Source organism: Phytophthora parasitica (genome assembly GCF_000247585.1).
Source record: "Phytophthora parasitica INRA-310 unplaced genomic scaffold supercont2.28, whole genome shotgun sequence".
In the NCBI taxonomy this organism is placed as follows: Eukaryota; Oomycota; class Peronosporomycetes; order Peronosporales; family Peronosporaceae; genus Phytophthora; species Phytophthora nicotianae.
This window is the reverse complement of record NW_008649014.1, coordinates 438,745-458,562: the sequence shown is the minus strand read 5'-3', so window position 1 is coordinate 458,562 and position 19,818 is coordinate 438,745. Positions and strand designations below refer to the sequence as shown.

At 53.8% G+C, this 19,818-nt stretch overlaps 7 protein-coding genes across 7 annotated transcripts in view; 5 read left to right on the top strand and 2 right to left on the bottom strand.

The window, feature by feature from the left end:
• Window positions 1-63: 63 nt before the first annotated feature.
• On the top strand, window positions 64-4,183 carry PPTG_12276 (hypothetical protein; the record flags this gene model as incomplete). The annotated part of the gene is made up of 1 exon (XM_008908003.1): window positions 64-4,183. The coding sequence occupies one exon, from the start codon at window positions 64-66 to the stop codon at window positions 4,123-4,125; it is 4,062 nt and encodes a 1,353-aa protein (XP_008906251.1). The 3' UTR covers window positions 4,126-4,183.
• PPTG_12275 (CAMK protein kinase) lies at window positions 3,647-5,716 on the bottom strand. Its single transcript, XM_008908002.1, has one exon. The coding sequence runs from the start codon at window positions 5,496-5,498 to the stop codon at window positions 4,206-4,208; it is 1,293 nt and encodes a 430-aa protein (XP_008906250.1). The 5' UTR covers window positions 5,499-5,716; the 3' UTR covers window positions 3,647-4,205.
• A 1,261-nt stretch (window positions 5,717-6,977) lies between these two features.
• Window positions 6,978-9,421, top strand: PPTG_12274 (hypothetical protein). Its single transcript, XM_008908001.1, has one exon. The coding sequence runs from the start codon at window positions 7,045-7,047 to the stop codon at window positions 9,271-9,273; it is 2,229 nt and encodes a 742-aa protein (XP_008906249.1). The 5' UTR covers window positions 6,978-7,044; the 3' UTR covers window positions 9,274-9,421.
• PPTG_12273 (caltractin) lies at window positions 9,306-10,023 on the bottom strand. The gene has a single exon (XM_008908000.1). It carries the CDS (start codon window positions 9,906-9,908, stop codon window positions 9,390-9,392), a length of 519 nt encoding a protein of 172 aa, XP_008906248.1. The 5' UTR covers window positions 9,909-10,023; the 3' UTR covers window positions 9,306-9,389.
• A 382-nt stretch (window positions 10,024-10,405) lies between these two features.
• On the top strand, window positions 10,406-12,941 carry PPTG_12272 (hypothetical protein; the record flags this gene model as incomplete). Its single annotated transcript, XM_008907999.1, has 3 exons — window positions 10,406-10,711; window positions 10,787-11,274; window positions 11,339-12,941. 3 exons carry the CDS (start codon window positions 10,406-10,408, stop codon window positions 12,939-12,941), a joined length of 2,397 nt encoding a protein of 798 aa, XP_008906247.1.
• A 301-nt stretch (window positions 12,942-13,242) lies between these two features.
• Window positions 13,243-16,302, top strand: PPTG_12271 (hypothetical protein; the record flags this gene model as incomplete). The annotated part of the gene is made up of 1 exon (XM_008907998.1): window positions 13,243-16,302. One exon carries the CDS (start codon window positions 13,243-13,245, stop codon window positions 16,300-16,302), a length of 3,060 nt encoding a protein of 1,019 aa, XP_008906246.1.
• Window positions 16,303-19,239: 2,937 nt separating this feature from the next.
• PPTG_23026 (hypothetical protein) overlaps window positions 19,240-19,818 on the top strand; it is a gene marked incomplete at both ends in the record, with an annotated part of 2,698 nt that continues 2,119 nt past the window's right edge. Inside the window, 2 exons of the mRNA XM_008907997.1 lie at window positions 19,240-19,397; window positions 19,535-19,813. Of these exons, the coding sequence (XP_008906245.1) occupies window positions 19,240-19,397; window positions 19,535-19,813 (437 nt within the window). The remainder of the gene's footprint in view (window positions 19,398-19,534; window positions 19,814-19,818) is intronic.

Genomic DNA, 19,818 nt, shown 5'->3' with positions numbered 1-19,818 from the left:
GAGATCGGAGCAGAACGCCAATCAAGTTGATAACTACCGACACGTCGAGCCTTCTTGTCCAGCATGGCGCAGGACCCGGACGTTTCCAGCGTTGACGGCCTGCTGGCCGGTGGCATGCTTGCAATGCACGAGAGCGTGGCGGCTGCGGTTGAGAGTACATTGGGCCGGCCGATTCCAGAAGTGGAGATCTTCTTCCGTGACTTGCATATTTCAGCGCGTCTCCCACTGGCAAGACCAGGGTCAGAGGGACCTCAAGTCCCCACTATTTGGACACAAATCAAGCAGGGAGTGATGAAGTGCTTCTCTAACCAAGAAACGGCCGAGAAGGAGATCCTGCGTGGCGTCACGGGCGTCTTCAAGCCCACACGAATCACTTTAGTACTAGGTCAGCCTGGTTCAGGTAAATCTTCACTACTCAAGATCCTTAGCGGTCGATTTCCAATGAACAAGACTATCGGAGTGTCCGGCGAGATCACGTACAATGGCGTTCAACGATCGGAGCTGCTGGCCCGCTTGCCACGGTTCATTGCGTACACGAACCAGAAAGATGATCACTATCCTCAGCTCACAGTGCAGGAGACGTTTGAGTTCGCTCATCGATGCTGTGGAGGTGCAAACCTTGAACCTTGGGTGCTTAAAGCGCTCGAAAAGTGTACAGGAGAGCAACACGAACGCGCTGTCAAAGTCATGACAGCGCAACACAGGTTCGCCGCGGATATTCGAGTCAAATCCCTCGGTTTAGATCGATGCAAAGACACAATGGTGGGCAACGCTATGATCCGTGGCGTGTCCGGCGGTGAACGCAAACGTGTTACAACGGGAGAAATGACGTTCGGTCGTAAGCGTGCCATGTTGCTGGACGAGATCAGTACCGGCCTTGACGCTGCGACCACGTACGATATCGTCAACTCACTCAAGAGTTTAACTCGCCACTTCAAAGCGAATATCGTGGTTTCTCTACTACAACCGCCACCGGAAGTATTCAATCTGTTTGACGACATCTTGATCATGAACGACGGGCGGATCATGTACCATGGCCCGCGTGAACAAGTGCAGGAGTACTTCGAGAAAATGGGTTTCCATTGTCCTCCTCGCAAGGATGTGGCAGATTTTCTGTTAGATCTTGGAACGGACAAGCAACATGCCTACGTTAGTGAAGAATCTAGAGATGCTGACATCCCGTTCCAGTCTGTGGATTTTGCAGAGCGCTTCCGCCAGTCTGATATCTTCCAGGATACTTTAACCTATATGAGAACTCGTCCAGACCACAAATCGGACCTGTTCGACCCACTTCAAGACCCGTGCGTGTTCCGACAATCGTTTCTCGACGACTTGTGCACTGTACTACGTCGTCAATGGAAGATCAAACTCCGAGACCGAACGTTCCTTATCGGACGAGGCTTTATGGTGTTGATCATGGGGTTGCTCTATGGCTCTGTATTCTGGCAAATGAACGACGCTAACAGCCAGTTGATCCTCGGCCTGCTCTTCTCATGTACCATGTTCCTCTCGATGGGCCAAGCTGCTCAACTACCAACGTTCATGGAAGCTCGCAGTGTGTTTTACAAGCAACGCGGAGCGAATTTCTTCCGGTCATTGGCCTATGTGTTAGCCTCATCATTGACGCAGATCCCGTTCGCCATCTTTGAGACGGTTTTGTTCGGGTCGATCGTCTACTGGATGGGAGGATACGTAGCTCTCGCGGACAGATTCATCTCGTTTCTAGTCACACTTTTCCTGTGTCAAATGTGGTTCACAGCGTACTTTTTCTTCCTGTCGGCCATTTCTCCAAGTATCACGATCGCTCAGCCCGTCATGATGGTCTCCATTCTCTTCTTCGTCATGTTCGGAGGATTTCTGTTGAGGAAGACAGATATTCCCGATTACTTCATCTGGTTCTACTGGATCGACTCGGTCGCGTGGAGTATTCGCTCGCTCAGCATTAACCAGTATTTGGCTCCAAAATTCGATGTCTGCGTGTATGGAGGCATCGACTACTGCGCTCATTTCGGAACAACATTTGGTAAATACAGCCTTAAACTGTCTGGTTTGCCAACGGAAGAAGCGTGGATCTACTTGGGGTGGCTCTACTTTTTCGTCGGGTATGTGATTCTCGTTCTCGCAGCAAATTTTGTACTAGAGTACAAACGTTATGAGAGCCCGGAGAGCACGACTGTAGTACAAGCTGATCTTGATGCTAAGCAGGGACCTCCAGATGCCAAGATAAGTAGCATAAAGGTGGCTCCTGCACCTCAAGAACACGTCACTGTTCCGATCGTAACCCCGAGATCTAGAGCTCCACCTGTCACGCTAGCTTTCCACGATTTATGGTACTCCGTCCCCATGCCTGGTGGTAAGAAAGGAGAAGATATTGATCTGCTTCAAGGTGTCTCTGGATACGCCAAACCTGGAACAATGACAGCACTTATGGGGTCTTCTGGTGCTGGTAAAACCACGCTCATGGACGTCATCGCAGGACGTAAAACTGGAGGTAAAATCCGCGGCAAAATCTTGCTGAATGGATACCCGGCCAATGATCTTTCCATTCGTAGAAGTACAGGCTATTGCGAACAAATGGATATCCACTCGGAGTCTGCAACAATTCGAGAAGCTATAGTCTTCTCGGCCATGTTACGACAGAGTGCCAGTGTCTCCACCAAGGAGAAGATGGAGTCGATAGACGAATGCATTACGCTGTTAGAGCTCGGTCCCATTGCAGACAAGATCATTCGTGGGTCATCAACTGAGCAGATGAAGCGCCTGACTATCGGTGTCGAGCTTGTTGCGCAACCTAGTATCATCTTTATGGACGAACCTACTAGTGGTTTGGATGCACGATCGGCTAAGCTCATCATGAATGGAGTACGCAAAATCGCCAACTCTGGACGAACAATCGTGTGTACAATTCACCAGCCTAGCTCTGAGGTTTTCAGCTTTTTCGATTCTCTTTTACTTCTTCGACGTGGTGGATGTATGGTGTTTTTCGGAGAACTCGGTAAAGATTCGAGTAACCTTATCAACTACTTTGAAACAGCTCCAGGAGTGACACCAATCGAGCCTGGATATAACCCCGCGACGTGGATGCTTGAGTGCATTGGCGCTGGAGTGGGTGCTAGTTCTGGTACTGGGATGGATTTCGCTGAGTATTTTTCAAAAAGTGAATTAAAGACTAGTATGGATAAAAATCTGGATAAAGATGGAGTTCTTCGACCGTCTGCTGACCTTCCTGAGCTTAAGTTTTCGAACCAATTCGCATCGACAGGGATGATGCAGTTTGACTTGCTATGTCGTCGGTTCTTCCACATGTACTGGCGAACTCCTACGTACAACCTTACTCGTTTGATGATCAGTGTGATGCTTGGTGCAATTCTCGGCGTCATCTATCAAGCAACCGACTACACGACCTTCACCGGTGCAAACGCAGGTGTTGGACTAGTGTTTATCAGTACTGTATTCTTGGGAATCATCGGCTTCAACAGTGTCATGCCTGTAGCTGCAGACGAACGTACGGCATTCTACCGTGAACGAGCATCCGAGACGTACCATGCATTATGGTATTTTGTCGCGGGTACACTGGTGGAGATCCCGTATGTTTTACTGTCAGCTCTCGCCTTCACTATTATCTTCTACCCAAGTGTTGGTTTTACTGGCTTTGAAACGTTTATTCAATACTGGCTTGTGGTATCTCTCAACGCTCTACTGTTCGTGTATTTCGGTCAACTTTTGGTGTTTGCCTTGCCTAGTGTAGCTGTTGCATCGATTGCTGGGGCATTACTGAGCTCCATCTTCATGCTGTTCTCAGGCTTCAACCCTCCGGCGAATAATATCTCGTTAGGTTACAAGTGGATCTATTACATCTCGCCGCCTACGTACAGTATAGCAACACTTGTTGCAATGGTCTTTGCTGACTGCCCCGATGGAACCAACAGTAACCTCGGTTGTCAAGTTTTGAAGAACGCGCCGCCTACTATCGGCAACATTACTCTGAAGCAGTACGTCGAGCTGGCCTTCAACATGAAGTCGGATCAAATTGGCAGGAACGTCTTGATCCTCGGCATTCTCATCGTGGTATTCCGTTTGTTAGCGTTGCTATCACTACGATACATTAGCCACCTTAAACGGTAACGGATACCGTAACTCTAACTCTAGTTGCAAAATCAATAAACTGCATTGAATAAATACCTAACACTGTGTTTGAGCCACTTTTAGCACCGTAACCATGGATGGTTCAGTGCCTCAGTGGCCGTAAGTCTCGCGGACGGGTTGAGTACCAGCACGCGCTGCAAGAAATCGATGGCCACGGGGCTCACCCCGCGCCAGTACCTCTTAGGGAAGGTGAGTTTGTACAGCGATTGAATCTTCTGGTTTGGTCGTAGTTGAGTGGTAGCTGCAAATGGTAGTCGGCCGCAGAGCAGCAAGTAGGTCAAGACCCCGAAGGACCACATGTCCACCGAGGTGCCGTACGGCTGCCGCAGCAAAATCTCGGGGGCCAAATAGCCTCCCGTGCCCAGGAAGGACGTGGATGTCGCGCCCTCTTTAAGAATTTTAGCGAAGCCGAAGTCGATGATCTTGATGTTCAGTGGGTTGGCCGCGTCCTGACGACGTCCTCGACGTGTTGACACGGCCAGAAGCATGTTCTCCGGCTTGAGATCGCGGTGAACGACGCCACGCTCGTGCATGTGTTGAATAGCGGAGAGAATACAGCGGGCCACGTGAACGGCCTCACGCTCCGAGAAGCGACCTTTGTCCACGATGGCGTCGAACAGCTCGCCACCCTCCATGAGCTCCATAATGAGGATCAAGTAGTTGTCGTCCTCAAAAGATTGTTCCAGTTTGGCGATATGCGGGTGGTCTACGCGTCGCAGCACGTCCACCTCGCGGCGTAACTGAGCGGCCACCTCCATTCTCTTCCGGGCAGACGGGGCCAGCTTCCTCTTCTCGATGATCTTGCAGGCGAAGCGTCGGCCGTCGGTCTTGCGCTTGCATTTGTAGCACGTGGAGGTCGTTCCTTTGCCGGCCACGCACTCGAGGACGTATTGACTCGGTAGGAGTGCACGGAATCCTGCGGCCGTCGGGCTGGAGCGGCGCACAGGGCTGATCGCGTGCGAGGGCGAGTCGGCCACGAACGAACTCTCAGACATGGTGGCGGCCTCGGACGACACCGAGCTGGCCGGGCTCTTCCTGGACTTGGCCACGTCATGGCCGAGCTTCTGGAGATGCACGGCCGTTTGCGGCAGATCCAGCGCGCGGCGGGCCGCATATTTTTTGGCAAGCAGTTCCTTGTCAGGGGATTCAAGGCCGGCAGCACTGCGGCGGTCCACGCGACGAGCATGCGGTGTCACCGCCGTGGCTGACGGCGGCATGGTCTTGGCCAGAGAGCGCGTGCACTGTTGCTCATAGCGCCGGCGCGCGTCGTGGTGCGACATGTGCTGATGGTGACGGTGCGGGGTCTCGAAGGGCTCCCCGGCGAAGCAGGTTTTCATAATGGCGGCCCCCATGGCTACGTTGCTTTCTAGTGTCCTATGCGTGCGGGCGGTTTAAAGCGGAAGTGTCGTGTCGGCAGGGCCGGTGCTGGGCTCGTCTCTTTGTAAGCTGGCGTTGGGCGGAAATGCTTGGCCGCTTATTACTCACTGCAGCGACGGCGCGAAGGGATCCCTGCGAACGATGGTGTTGTTGTAGGCGTAGTTTCGGATGCAATTGGTGAGGAACTGAAAATTTACAGTTTCGTTCGAAGATTCGGTGGGCGACCATTGGTTGAATATCAGATTTTTCGTTCTAGACGCCCTTTCGGATTGGCCCAAAAGGTGCGTCCACTGGCTGTTAGCAACATGGCGTCGTTGTGTCCCAGTTCAACCACTTTCGCTGTTCTCGATGTTCTCGGGGTGTGCTTTATTGCCCGCCATCATTGGTGGCGTCATGCACCATTACGTTGATAACTGGCAAGTCAAGATAAGGGGAATTCAAGACTAAAGTCCATACCTGGCAGTGCTTGAACGTTTTTTTTATGGTGCCCAGATCGAAGGCGTTTCTGACTTCTTTTTTTTCGTCAGTGAGCCTGTCGAGTGCGTCCTGTTGGCGCCGCTTGTATTAAAGAAAGCGGTACTGCTCAAGCAGAGGCGATATTAAACCCGACGTCTTAGTGTTGCATGACTGACAACGCCTCCGTCCAGAGGTGGCTTCTACGGCGGGGCATTTTCCGGTGTTTCATGAAGCCTAAGCGCACAGCTGCTAGGGCCCCCTCCTAAGCCAATGCTGTTGATGGAGACATGCACAACGTACCAGCAGTGTCTCGGACATGCAAGTTATTTATGACATGAGCGGCAGTTGGTGAGGGATCAGCTGGCCACATTGAGCCTTTGGCTTTAATGATGTTAATAATTGCAGTCGCGCCAGCACTTGCACGTTTCCATGGTCTTCTTGGGGACGGCGATGTAGTCGCTCCTTTTCGAGTCGCACCCGTGAGCGGCTGAACTGGGTCGCGCTGTTTTCGGGAAGTGTCCGTGAGTAGGAGACTCTCTACCAGCAATGCAACCCAACGCGAGATTGCAGATCGACAATCAGCTCGAAGACGAACCTGACCGTGGATACATGCATCGCGCTTCCGCCTGTTCTTAACCGTAGTGGTTGATGGATTTCGTCAAGCGCTCCTGGGGAGAGAGCAACCACCGCGTCCATTCACCACCACTCGTGAGTACTTCAAAGTATTTTGATAGTCAAGAGGAAACCTGGCGCCGGTGATGTCGCGTTGGCCCCCATAGACGTCAGGGTATTCCTAGCAGTAGACGCTCCTCCGCAAGCATTGCCCTCTTCAGAGTGTTAGCGTCGCAAAGAGTGATGATCAACTTCAACTTGTGTCACTAAACTGAGAACACAGAAACCGTGCGCGTGTACCACTTCGTACCACTTAAAGTGGTCCACTTTTATGGCAGCCATTGGTACAGCTTCTACATGTGATGTGCGACACACCACTTTTTTGCCCTGCCAACAACCAACCAAGCATTTGCTTGTTGAGATTGCTGGCAGTGCATCACCTCGACAGCAGCAATGGGCGCACAGAAGAAGAAGGCTAAGTTCGTGGCCAAGGGTCTGCTGCAGCAGAAGATCAAGCAGCGCAATGCCAAGAAGAAATTCCAGGCCATGAAGGACAAGAAGCGCAACCGCTTCGAGCGCAACAGCGATGCACCCAGCAAGAAGAAGCTGCGTAACGCTGCGGCCGAGGGTGGCTCTGCTAAAAAGGACGAGCCCGACATGCTGGACGAGATGGACGTGGATGACTTCCTGAACGCCGACTTCCTGGACTCGGACAACGAGGAGATCGATGATGAGGTGGTCGATGACGCTAGCGATGATGGGAGCAAGGCAAAGGCCAAGCAGGAGAAGGACGACGATGATGTGGACGACGGTAGTAGCAGTGAAGAGGAGGACGAGAGTGCTCTAGACCCTCGCTACATGTCCGGCACTCCGATTGGTGGAGATGACGACGATGACGATGACGACGAGGCTGAGGAGACGGAGGATGCTGAACAGGAGCAGGAACAAGAGGAGCAGAGCGTTGGCCGCACCGTCGTGACCATGGCCATCTTGCAGAAGGCCGAGAAGGAGTGCTTTGAGGCCAAGTCGGTCTCGGGTCTGCGTCGCTTGATGAAGATCTTCAGCGACGCCTGCCGTTCCAGCGACGCTGCGGACTCCAGCAAGGAGGGCGAGATCACGTTCGACGTGCAGAGTAGCGCCGTGTACAACCGCTTGATGGTCAACGTGTTCCGCAAGACTCACGAGACTCTGACCGCTCTGGTGGCGCTTGAATCCTCGTCCGAGGAAGACTCCAAGCTTAAGATTGACGACAAGAAGTGGAAGAAACACTCACTGGTGATCCGCCGTTTCTTCAGCTGCGCCTGCTACCTGCTCGAACAAACCACCGGCCAGGACATCCAGACCTTCGTGCTGCGTGAGCTGGCGCACTACATCCCGTTTGTCGTGCCGTGCCCCAAGACTTCGCGTCGGATGCTCAAGGCGCTGCTTAAACTGTGGGCTAAGTCGCTGAACGCCAACGTGTGCATGCTGGCCTTCGTCCGCATTCGTGACATGGCTCTGGCTGTGCCTTTCCCGTTCCTGGAACTCTGTCTGAAGGGTATCTACGTCACGTACATGCGCAATACCAAGTTCACGAACGAGGTGACGCTGCCCCACCACATCCTCATGGGCAACTGTGTGGTCGAGCTCTTCGGCCTGGACCTCAGCAGCTCGTACCAGCACGCGTTCGTGTACATTCGCGAGCTGGCCATTGCTGTGCGTAAGACTATCACATCTCCGGGCCCGGACTCGTTCAAGGCTGTGCTCAACTGGCAGTTCTTCAACCAGTTGCGTGTATGGACTGCCGTCGTGTGCGCGTACCCGGCCGAGAACCAGCTCCGTGCGCTCGTGTACCCCTTGAGTCAGCTCCTACTCGCCGTTGTGCGACTATCGAGCACGCTACGCTTTGCCGCGCTGCGTTTCCACTGCGTGAAGCTGTTGCAGCAGCTCGCGCTCGCTACCAACTCGTTCATCCCCACGAGTCCGGCTCTGCTTGAAGTGCTGCAACTCGAGCCGTTCAAGTCGTCGTACAGATCTAGCGGAGCCAAGAAGGCTGCTAAGGGCAGCAATCCTACTACTGAGGTGGACCTGGAGCTCAGCGTGAAGCTGGCGAAGACGGCTCTGGACGCCAAGCGCGTACACGATCAGATCATTGTACGGCTCTTTGAGCTGCTACAGCGCGAGTGCGATGTGTACAAGTTCAACGTGGCCTTCCCGGAGTTCGCAGTGCCATTGCAGCTCACTCTCAACAAGTTCGTACACGCGTGTGCAGTTCCCAAGTGGAAGGCCCAAGCACGTGGACTCAGTGACAGTATAAAGAAGCGTGCAGACTGGATCCGCTCCAAGCGCAGCGGCCTGGACCTGTGCCCGAAGGATACGGCGCAGCTGGATGATTTCTTACGTGCTGAGCGTGAAGCTGCAGTCAAGAAGATCTTCGAGAAGGACGCGTCGGATCTGCAGGAGAAGTTGGACGCTTCGGCCCAAGCATCTAAGGACAAGGAGGATGACTCCAAGCCGGCTGAAGAAGGGAAGAAGAAGAACAAAAAGAAGAAACAACGCGCGAAGAAGAACGGCACGCCCGTGGACGAAGAGACTGTGACCAAGGTCAAAAAGATGTCGCTCAAGGAGTTTAAGAAGTCGGTGGCAGCAGTGGACGCTGCTGATGAAGTGGGCGACTTTAACTTCTCATCGGACGAGGAGTAAGTAAACAAGGAGAAAGCACTTGAATAGATACATTGGCAATGTTTGATGCATAAAGATGGTGTATTATGGAGCAAAAGGGAACGTTCTTGTCTACAGAGTGGCAAGTGGCCTCCTCCCTAATACAGACTGGTCTTCTTCATAATGCGCAAGAACTCGTCCTCGTTGATCTCGCCATCACCGTCGCGGTCGGCCTCGTCGATCATCTCCTGAAGCTCCTCGTCCGTCATGTTCTCGCCGAGTTCCTTGGCCACACGTTTGAGGTTGCGGAAGGAGATTTTGCCGGTCTCGTCGTCGTCAAAGAGACGGAAGGCCTTGAGGATCTCCTCGCGCGAGTCCTTCTCGCTCATCTTGGACGTCATCATCTCGAGGAACTCGGTGAAGTCGATGGTGCCGCTGCCGTCCTTGTCGATGTCCGAGATCATCTTCTTGATCTCCTCCTTCTTAGGCTCGAAGCCCAGTGCACGCATAGCTACCTTAAGCTCCTTAGCGTCGATGGTACCGCTGCCATCCGTGTCAAACAGGTCGAAGGCCTCGCGGATCTCCTGCTTCTGCTCTTCCGTCAGCTCAAACTTCTTGTTCTTAGCGGCTGCGCCTTTGGCCTTGGCACCACCACGCGAGCCGTATGCAGAGGACATGGTAGATACACGAGGCTGCTAGTAGAGAGGCGTCTAGAGAATGGAGCTCGTCGCGTCTCCTCTGGTGTCTCTTGGTGCGCAGCGAAAGATCGCCGCGATGATGCGGTTACACTCGTTACGGGCATTTGGACGGGACGCAACATAACTGGACATACGGAGTACAAGATAAACAGCTTGCTGGGGTGTCCGAACAGCTGTCGCGTTCCATTTGACTTGGTAAATGTAATCTGGCAGATCCAGAGAGGGTACGATTCGGGTTACGAGGGGTACAGCTGATGTTCAGAGAGCCAGACCCGGATCTTACATAAATGGGCCCGTCAGACGTCGGCGGAAAAGGAGTGAACACCACGCGTCGAACCCCCACGTATTTTGTTGCTTTTGTCGTGCACTTGTGCGCATTTGACAGCGGCAGCCCAAAGCGCAGCGGAGTGTAAGACATCCTCCACCCGTTCTCTGTAGCGCATAGCTAATCTCTCGCTCTTCAGGACCGAAGGGCCATGAGCATCAGCGTCAGTCGAGAGTCCATTTCCAAGCTCATGGGCGAGCTCGTAGAGGGTTTCCCCATGGAGGGCGATGGCCGCTCTTCAATCTCGGACTTTGGCAAGTTGCTCTTCACGGAAGGTCAGGCCAACGGCAGCAGCAACGCGGCCAAGTCTGGCCAGGCCGGGCCCAGTGTGGTCAGCAGTAAACCTGCAGCGGCCACCACGTCCACGTCGAAGACCAACGGACCGACTCAGACTCAGACGGGAAGCAAGCGCGTGTTCACAGAAATCAAGGGCGTGCCCCGCCAGAAGCAGCATGATGTGCGTAGTGTTGGTCAAGTTGTAATTGTGCTGTATATTTAGTTTTTTTTGTTGCTGTTGTTGATGTCGCCGCAGATTATGAAGACCAAGGACAAGGCCGTGCCTAAACGCTGGACGCCGGAGGAGGATGACAAGCTCCGCGAGGCTGTGGGCCGCCATGGTGAACGCAACTGGAAGTCGATCGCCGAAGAAGTGCCCGGCCGTAACCACACGCAATGCCTTCAGCGATGGACTAAAGTGCTGGCCCCTGGCCTTGTCAAGGGCCACTGGCGGCCAGAGGAGGACGAGCTGCTGAAGGAACTCGTGGCAGAGGGCCGAAAGAATTGGGGCCAAGTGGCCACGCGCATCCCTGGCCGTACGTCCAAGCAGTGCCGCGAGCGCTGGTACAACCACCTGGACCCAAGCATCGTTCGTGGCGAGTACTCGCCGGAGGAGGACCGTATGATCCTGGACGCACAGGCCAGACTGGGCAACCGCTGGTCGGCTATCGCCGCCATGCTGCCTGGCCGTACAGAAGACGCCGTCAAGATCCGGTGGAAGTCGCTCTGTCGAGTGCGCAAAGGGTGCGTTGTGTTGGCCAATTAAGCACACTGTGGACGGTACACTGACTTTGTTTATTCTTTGCAGACAAGGCCGTCGTGGCCAACCTGACAAGGGCAAGATGACTCCTAAGGGCGTGATGATGCCTGGCCAGATGATGCAGCAAGGCCCAGGCTTTGATGGTGGAATGGTGAAGAGTGAAGAAGTTGCTGCGTTCTCCATGCACCCGCAGCAACAAGGTGGTCAAATGGTGCGTCTTCCGAACGGCCAAATGGTGCCGGCCAACAATATGCAGACGGGAGGGCAACACCACTCCATGATGGGAAGTATGGGTGGAAACGGGATGATGTATCATAGCGATATGAGCGGAGGTGGATATGATCCCACAATGGCCCACTACAGGAAGCCTCCGATGCAGCAACACATTGTGAACAACGTCTATGATCACCCGCTACCACCTTCAGGACCGATGGCCGGCAATAACTCGCAGGATTACCCCGTCGACCGCCGATCTAACATGGTCAACATGCCGTCCAACGGTATGTCAGCACATTCACAACATTCACAATCTCAAGACGGATACAGAGAGTACCAAGGCCCGTCGTCAGGATATCACTCCAACATGAACGGCGGCATGTACTCGGCGGGATCGTCGACGCCCAGTGGAGGGATGAACAACGGCCCAATGTATGGCAATGGCTCGCAGATGAACAATTACCGAGGTGGAGGGGCCATGTACAATGACTCACAGGTATCACCGCACCACCATCAGCAAATGGCCCATTCGCCGCACCCTCAGATGATGTCGTACGACTACGGTATGCCCCCATCGAATAAAAACATGAACGGCGGAGCGTCGTCTAGCCACCCGATGCATCCGAGTAACAATACCATGCGTAACCCCGCAGCAGCCTTCGCCCAGCGACAGCAACACTCACACCAGTATGTGGATCGACCGGTGCATTTCCCTCATCACGTTCCTCAACATGAGCCCCACCCTATGCAACAACGCGGTCGTGTACACGAGCATGATCAACCACACCGAGAAGAGGAGCCGCCGGTACATCACCAGCATCAGATGAAGCAGTCAAGATCGAGTGACGTACAGCCTAAAGAGGAGCCGCGACCCGGCCGAATGCCTCAGCCAATGTCGAACCCGGCGGCAATGTTTGCCCGTAGCCAGGCGGCCAAGGCGTCCCCAGCTGCGGGCAACAGTAATCCTGTCGCAGCCTTCATGCATATGCAGCAACAGCAGAAGCGAAAGGAACAGCCGAGTGCTTCTAGTAAGATGGCCCAAGCTGGCCCACCTAAGGCCTTCAACCCGGCCGCAGCCTTCGCTCAGCGGTTCCAAGCTGGCCAGAGACCTCCAATGCCCAGTAGCAATTCCGGCTCTACTAGATCCAACGATGATACGGCCGATGAGGATGACGACGGGGAACACGGCAGAACAAACGAACCTTCTCTGAAGAAGGTCAAGCCAAGACTCAGCATCGACGCAGCTCGAGCGTCGGCCGCTCGGAGACTGCGCAGCTCCGGCAGCGGCGATAATCTGGCCGGCCGTGGAAGTCTGGATGTGTTCTTGAACGAGATCGGCGACGTCGGCCGGTTGTCGGACCTCAAAATGGACGGTTTCCAGACGCTAGAGGAGCTGTGGCGAGTCTCAGGCGACATGGATCGACTATCGTTATGAGCGTGTTCTGGTCAGGAAAAGTAGGCGGCAATCTAGCTTCGTTTTGTGTAGATTTGTTTGCTGTCCCAGCTATGGTTTGTTTTGTGTTCCAGTCATACAGAAGATTGCGTTGTGACCCGGGTCAAGAACGTAATCTTCCTCGTCGCAGGTTTACCGCATCCCACTCGTGTCAAGTTCTTTCTGATGACGTCTTCGTGACGTCAACCGAGTGGAAACCCACGGGTCAAGACGCTGCTCCAGGCCGCAGATTTTCACTTTCAATGTCCAATTTGCATCTGTGCGCACAAGATTGAAGAATAGGATGGCGACGGCTGCGTCCGATGCTCAGGGTGAAGACTACTGGGGGGTTATAAGTGCACCAAGTAGCCCCGCAGACCAAGTTCACGGTGACACCGAGCGTGTGGTGTGTCTCGACGTCGCTGGTCTGACCTGCAATGGGTGTGTCCGAAAAGTTCAAGATGCGTTGAATGCAGCGGACGGAGTCGCAAACGCTACAGTGAATTTTGAGACTAAGAGAGCTACCGTTTGCTTGAAGACGGACAGCCATATCACTGAAGCCAACGTAGTTGATGTGGTGCAGTCCGTCGGGCAGAAGTACAAGGCTTCTGTGTATCACCCCCCACCGACCGATGACTTACTGAGTTGTAAGCAATCTGAAAAACTCGAGACTCTGACGAACGACGTTAGCATCCCAGTTGCTGACGCTGGTGACGATTCTGTCAGCGCGACACTGTTGATCGGTGGTATGACGTGCAACTCGTGCGCAGCTTCAGTTGAAAGTTCCCTGACGCAGACGGAAGGCGTCATATCTGCTGTGGTTACTTTCGCGACAGAGAAAGCTGTCGTGCGGTATGACAAGAGCGTAGTTGAAATGCCCGCACTTATCGAAGTGGTGGAAAGCGTCGGATATGAAGCTGCGTTCATGGCAGGAGATAAACGTACGTCTTCCAACGCGACGTTACTGATCAGTGGAATGACGTGTAATTCATGTGCCAACTCGGTTGAGAACGTGTTGAAAAACACGAAGGGTGTGTTGTCTGCCACTGTGAATTTTGCAACTGAGAAGGCTGTGGTCCACTTTGACAAGGAGGTGGTTGGTATTCGATCACTACTTGAAGTCGTGGAAGATATCGGCTATGAGGCATCGTATGTGACCGGGGCTAAGGCTCAAAAAGCTCTCGACGACCAGCGTATCAAGGAAATTAAACGCTATCAAGTGGATTTCACGATCGCGCTGCTTTTCACGCTTCCTATCCTGCTACTTATGTTGGTTTTCGAGAACATTACTCGTTTGAAACATGGTCTAATGGCAGAGATCCTACCTGATCTTTCGTGGGAGACTTTGGTTGTGGCGATTCTAGCGACTCCCGTGCAGTTCTACTCAGCTCGTCGCTTTCATTTTGATGCTTGGAAAGGTGTTAAGAGCCGAGTGCTGGGCATGGCATTCCTAGTTTCTATGGGGACGAACGTGGCGTATATCTACGGCTGGTTCACTGTTATTCGCGCTATCGTGCTGGATGATGTGGATATAGCGAACATGGACATGTTCATGACATCTTCTGTGTTGATCTTGTTTGTGGTTCTTGGAAAACTATTGGAAGCTATTGCAAAGGGGAAAACTTCAGCGGCGTTGACTAAATTGATGGAGCTCCAAGTTAAATCAGCCACGTTGTTGGTCTTCAACGCAGACGGAACTAATGTTCAGGAAGAGAAAATAGTCCCGATTGAGTTGGTACAACGCGGAGATGTCTTGAGAGTTGTTCGCGGCTCTTCTGTGCCTACCGACGGGGTGATTGTGTACGGTCAAGGACGAGTTGATGAGTCTATGCTGACTGGAGAATCAAAGATGATCAAGAAAGCTATAGGTGACCGCGTGTTGGGAGCTACGTTGAACGTCGATGGTCTATTTCATATGAGAGTTACGGGTATTGACAGCGACACAGCTCTGAACCAGATCATTCGTCTCGTGGAGGACGCACAGACGTCTAAAGCGCCAATCCAAGCTTTTGCCGACTATATTTCCTCCATCTTTGTCCCGATGGTCGTTGTTCTTGCACTCTTGACTTTCATAATCTGGTACGTTCTAAGTCTTCTAGACGCAGTTCCAGAGAATTGGATCCCAGATTCGGATGGCAAGTTTGTGTTTGCACTGGACTTTGGAATCGCGACGCTGGTTGTCGCTTGTCCTTGTGCTCTTGGGTTGGCGACACCTACAGCTGTGATGGTTGGAACGGGCGTTGGAGCACAGCATGGGGTCTTGATCAAGGGAGGTGAAGCTCTTGAAGCTGCTCATAATGTCAACGCGATTATTTTCGACAAGACTGGGACTCTGACGGTGGGGAAGCCTGTGGTGACAGATGAGTACGTGGTCAGCCAAAAACGAGGAGCTGAGGAGCTGATTCTACTTGCCGGCTCAGCTGAACTTGGTAGTGAACATCCGTTAGGCAAGGCTATAATTGACTACGCTAAGAAGATTTCGTCGTCTCTTGAACAACCAACGGAGTTCAAGGGTGTTTCTGGAAGAGGAATGTCGTGTACTGTAAGCGAGCAGAGAGTTCTCATCGGTAACATGGCGTGGATGGTAGATAACAACGTAAAGGGATTGGATAACGTCGTGTTGGAGCAAGTTACGAATCGTTTCCAGAATTCCGGTAAAACGTCGATCTACATGACCGTCAACGACGAGCTTAATGCTGTTTTTGCCGTAGCGGATGCCCCTCGAGAGGAGGCACGTTGTACGCTGAAGAAACTTAGTCAAATGGGACTGGATATTTGGATGGTTACTGGTGACAATGAGCAAACTGCCAATACTATCGCTGAGCAGGTCGGAATTAATCAGGACAACGTCATGGCGGATGTACTTCCGTCCGAGAAATCGTCGAAAGTCAAGGAGTTGCAAGACTCTGGCCGTATTGTCGCTATGGTCGGTGACGGGATCAATGACTCGCCTGCTCTCGCTCAAGCAGATGTTGGAATCGCTATTGGAGGTGGCACGGAAATTGCAGTCGAGACCGCTGACATGGTGCTCATGAAGTCGAATCTAGTGGATGTGGTCACTGCGTTGCATTTGTCTCGCACTATTTTCAACCGTATTCGACTGAATTACGTGTGGGCATTCGGCTACAATTGCCTGCTGATTCCACTCGCTGCTGGTGTTCTGTACCCCGTGAATTTTAGCATCCCGCCAATGTTTGCAAGTGCTGCGATGGCGTTATCATCTGTGTCGGTGGTGCTTTCGTCACTGGCACTGAAGTTCTACATCCCGCCGGAAATTATCCGAGATAACAAGGCCGAGTTACTGTTCTCCAAGGATGAAACGCTACGTGCACCCCTACTTTCGAACAGTCTGCAGGAACCATGAAGAAGATGCACGCTGAACTCTTGATGCGAAGTATCTCGTCTAACTTGCATAATGCTTCACCTGAAATCATTATAAATCCTGCTCTACTATTATTTGTGTTGGTGTAAGGTGATTAATTGTTAAAATCATCGGCTTCAAGCCGAATGATGGTCATGAGTTACGAAAGCGGGCCCATTATTGTGAATTTCGTCCAAATTTGCCGATTTGGGTCTGTTTGAGGAGCGGGAGGACAATCGCCCACATACAAATCCAAGTCATTACTGTATCTTATTTCGTACTTAAACGGTCAGTATGGGCGATTTGGGGGAGTTCATTCAAAGAACGGAAATTTTGAGTAGAACCCACAATATAAACAGCAGGTTCTTTAATCTGTCACACCTTCTTGGTATCGATGCACTCCTCACTTCTAGTGAGCTTAAAACTTGTTGTACTTTCAAGTCGCCACGTAAGCACTTGTTGCATCATTCACGAACAGTTTCCTCCGTGTTTAATGACGGAAGGAGCTCCGATCGATACCAATGAAGGCACTTTTTAACGCTAGTGCTTCATAAACGGCAGGGCCATCTGTCACAATGATGCCCGGGCTTTGATATGAATCTATTATAATAACATCCCTCCTCATGTCAGATCGAGGTCAATATTTTGATGTTCCTGTTGTAGTAGGGTGACCTACGATGCGGCCTCGACAAACTGGCAGGGGCGGCAAGTTGAAGTGATCGACTTAACGGTCGACACTGGCGTGGACGACACCAGTTAGTTCGGTGGCGAGTGAGTGTTGTGGATGCAGTGCGGTGGCGGGAGCGAGTCAGTGGGCTAGTGCCACCGAGGACAGGAGGTAGTAGTTGAAGTTGGGCGACGTTCGAAGATCGCGAGGAGAGCGGACGTGCACAATAAACGAGCGAGGACGAAGAGCGAGGAGGCGAGGCGACGCCTAGCGAGGACGAAGAGCGAGGAGGCGAGGCGACGCCTAGCGAGGATCAGTAGGATAGCAACGGGCCCTCGGAGTAGGAGTAGGAGTAGGAGGCGACGGTAGACTTCGTAGGAGGATCACGAGCGTGCGGCTGGCCGTTCGACCCTCAGTTAAGATTGTTCCCGGACGGAGGACAGTTAAGACTAAACAAAGGAGAGTGGCGCCGAAGCACGGGTTCTCTAAGGGCAAAGGTGAGGCAGGGTAGCGTTGTCAGAAGAGGGCGGACGGGTCAGTAGGGTGGCGAGGACCATGGAGAGAGACCATGGGGGTCGTAGCTGACGACCGAGGAGGCAGAACACGAATACGGCTTGCCGTACGGAGTTCACGCCCACTGCATGTTGCATAAAATACGGGTTTACCTTGCGGGATACAGCCCACAGACCCTTCCCGGGGGTGCCGGTCGCCGATAATGTGTCCTCCTCGCTGTTCCTATCCGTTTGGGCGGCTGATCCAACGACCAGTAGCTGTCTGGTAGATCTCCTCCGTACTGCCTCAATACGTTACCTGGGGATCGCACGCCACCTAGGTGATGACGCCACCACGATCCTGTCCAAGGGTGTCAGGTGGCGTGGACGAGTAAGAAGAAAGGTCCCAGAGTGAACAATAACTACATGGAGGTCATGACAGGCGCCTTCCGGGCAGAACCTAGCTGTGGTTACTCCGGGCTTGTCGTTAGTGGACGACCCCACGGAGGGAGACGGCGGGGACCTTGCTGTGGTCTCTGCATGCTAAAGGACACAATGGGGAACGGAACCTAGCTGTGATTGCCGGGAACCAGTGGCAGTCGAGCGACTCCAGAGAGCGAAGTAAAGAAACGGTCAGAAAGGGTGAGGGCTAACAGAGGTGGCTGTATTTGGATTGTAAAATTCTGACGATGACAGCGGTTACGGAGCGATCTACGAGCGCCGTGCAGGCGTCAGCTAAGAAGCAACGGCAGCCGGGAGCGGCGACGACTGTGGACACGGGTGACGGTGTCGTGGTGACGCTGGAGACGAGCGAGATCCGGCCGTCGACAGGACGCACACCGATGAACTTGGATATGGGCGGCTTCACCTTCTGCAGCCTGGATGGGGGCGAGCCGACCAGAGGGAGTACTGGATGTCTTGGTGCTGGAAGGAACGCGAGAAGTGACTCGGAGGGAGTCGGGCGAGGTAACAGCGCGTCATCAGGCGGAGGCCGTGACGGACGGAGTAACGACACACCACCGGCTGGGGGCGCAAGATCAGATACGGATGCGGGCGCTGGCGCGGACGATGAGATGGATGCAGGCGTCGCAGTGGAGACGATAAACTTAACGGGGGCGGGAAACGGCGGTGGACAGGGCGGTGGCGGCCCCAGCCGCGCTCCACCAGCGGCAGCAGCGAACGACGTACCGACAGACGGAAGAGACTAGCCGCCACGACAAGTAATCGTGCGCGAGAAGGCGAAGGCCCTGAAACACATGAAGTTCAAGGGGCTGGACGACAACATGCCGGTCACGATGTGGCTCAAGATGGTGCACGCCGAGGTTCGTCGGCTGGTGGTGACGATGGGCGTGGAATGGAGAGACGACCAACTTTACCACGAAGTTGCTTCGCAACTGGACGGTGAGGCGAGGCGCTGGTTCGCGACGGTGATGGAGTCTGTCTCGCCTGAGGAAGAGAGCATCAATACGCTGGCCAGCATGCTGTGCGCCAAGTACATGACGCACCGCACGGGACCTGAAGTGGTCAATCGACTCAACGCCAGGCGACAATTGAGAGGCGAGCGGCTTGTGGAATACGAGCAGTCGCTGCGCGAGATCGGAGAAAACGGCGACGTTGGCAAGGACTGGCTGGTTAGCGCGTTCCAGAAGGGTATGCGCAGTTCGGAGGGGGCGACGCACGTGCGGGTACACAGGCCCCGAACGCTGGACGAGGCGGTGAACCTGGCGATCCCCCCACGTGGGTGACTACGGCGATGGATACGGAGTCGGCCTCGAGACGGCGATGGCTCGCTGGTACGAGCGCGAAGCGCAGCAAGGGCGCAGGCCTTTAACGGCGGCGGCAGGAGGCGATGAACGGGAACAGTTAGGGATCGACGGCGAATCCAAGAGTGTGATGACTGGGTACGGACCAGCGTGGGGTGCGCCCCAGAAGCGGCCGCGGTACGATACGGAGGGAAGGCAAGTAACGGTGGAGCCGGTTCGACGGAGTGGTGGAAATCGATTCCGCCAGGGTTTCAACTGGTACCTGCCGATAAGACGGGAGGTACGAGCGACGGTACGACATTTTGAACGGCTAGCAGCGACCGGGGTGGAACGCGTGGACGGAGACCCGGCGGAGATCAGCACTTCCGGCGTCCGACCAAGACGCTAAGAGTGGAGGCCAAGTATGGCGGTGGGCAGGGCACGACCGGTGCCACCAACCCGGTGTACGCGACGAGGGATGCTCGTCTCCTTAATCTGGAGAGGCACCAAGCTCGGACGAAGACGCAGAAGGCACCATTCGAGCCTTATCCTGTGACGGAGTGCTTCTACTGTGGGCGCGAGGGCCACTTCGCGCGGGACTGCCGACTGAAACAGTCCG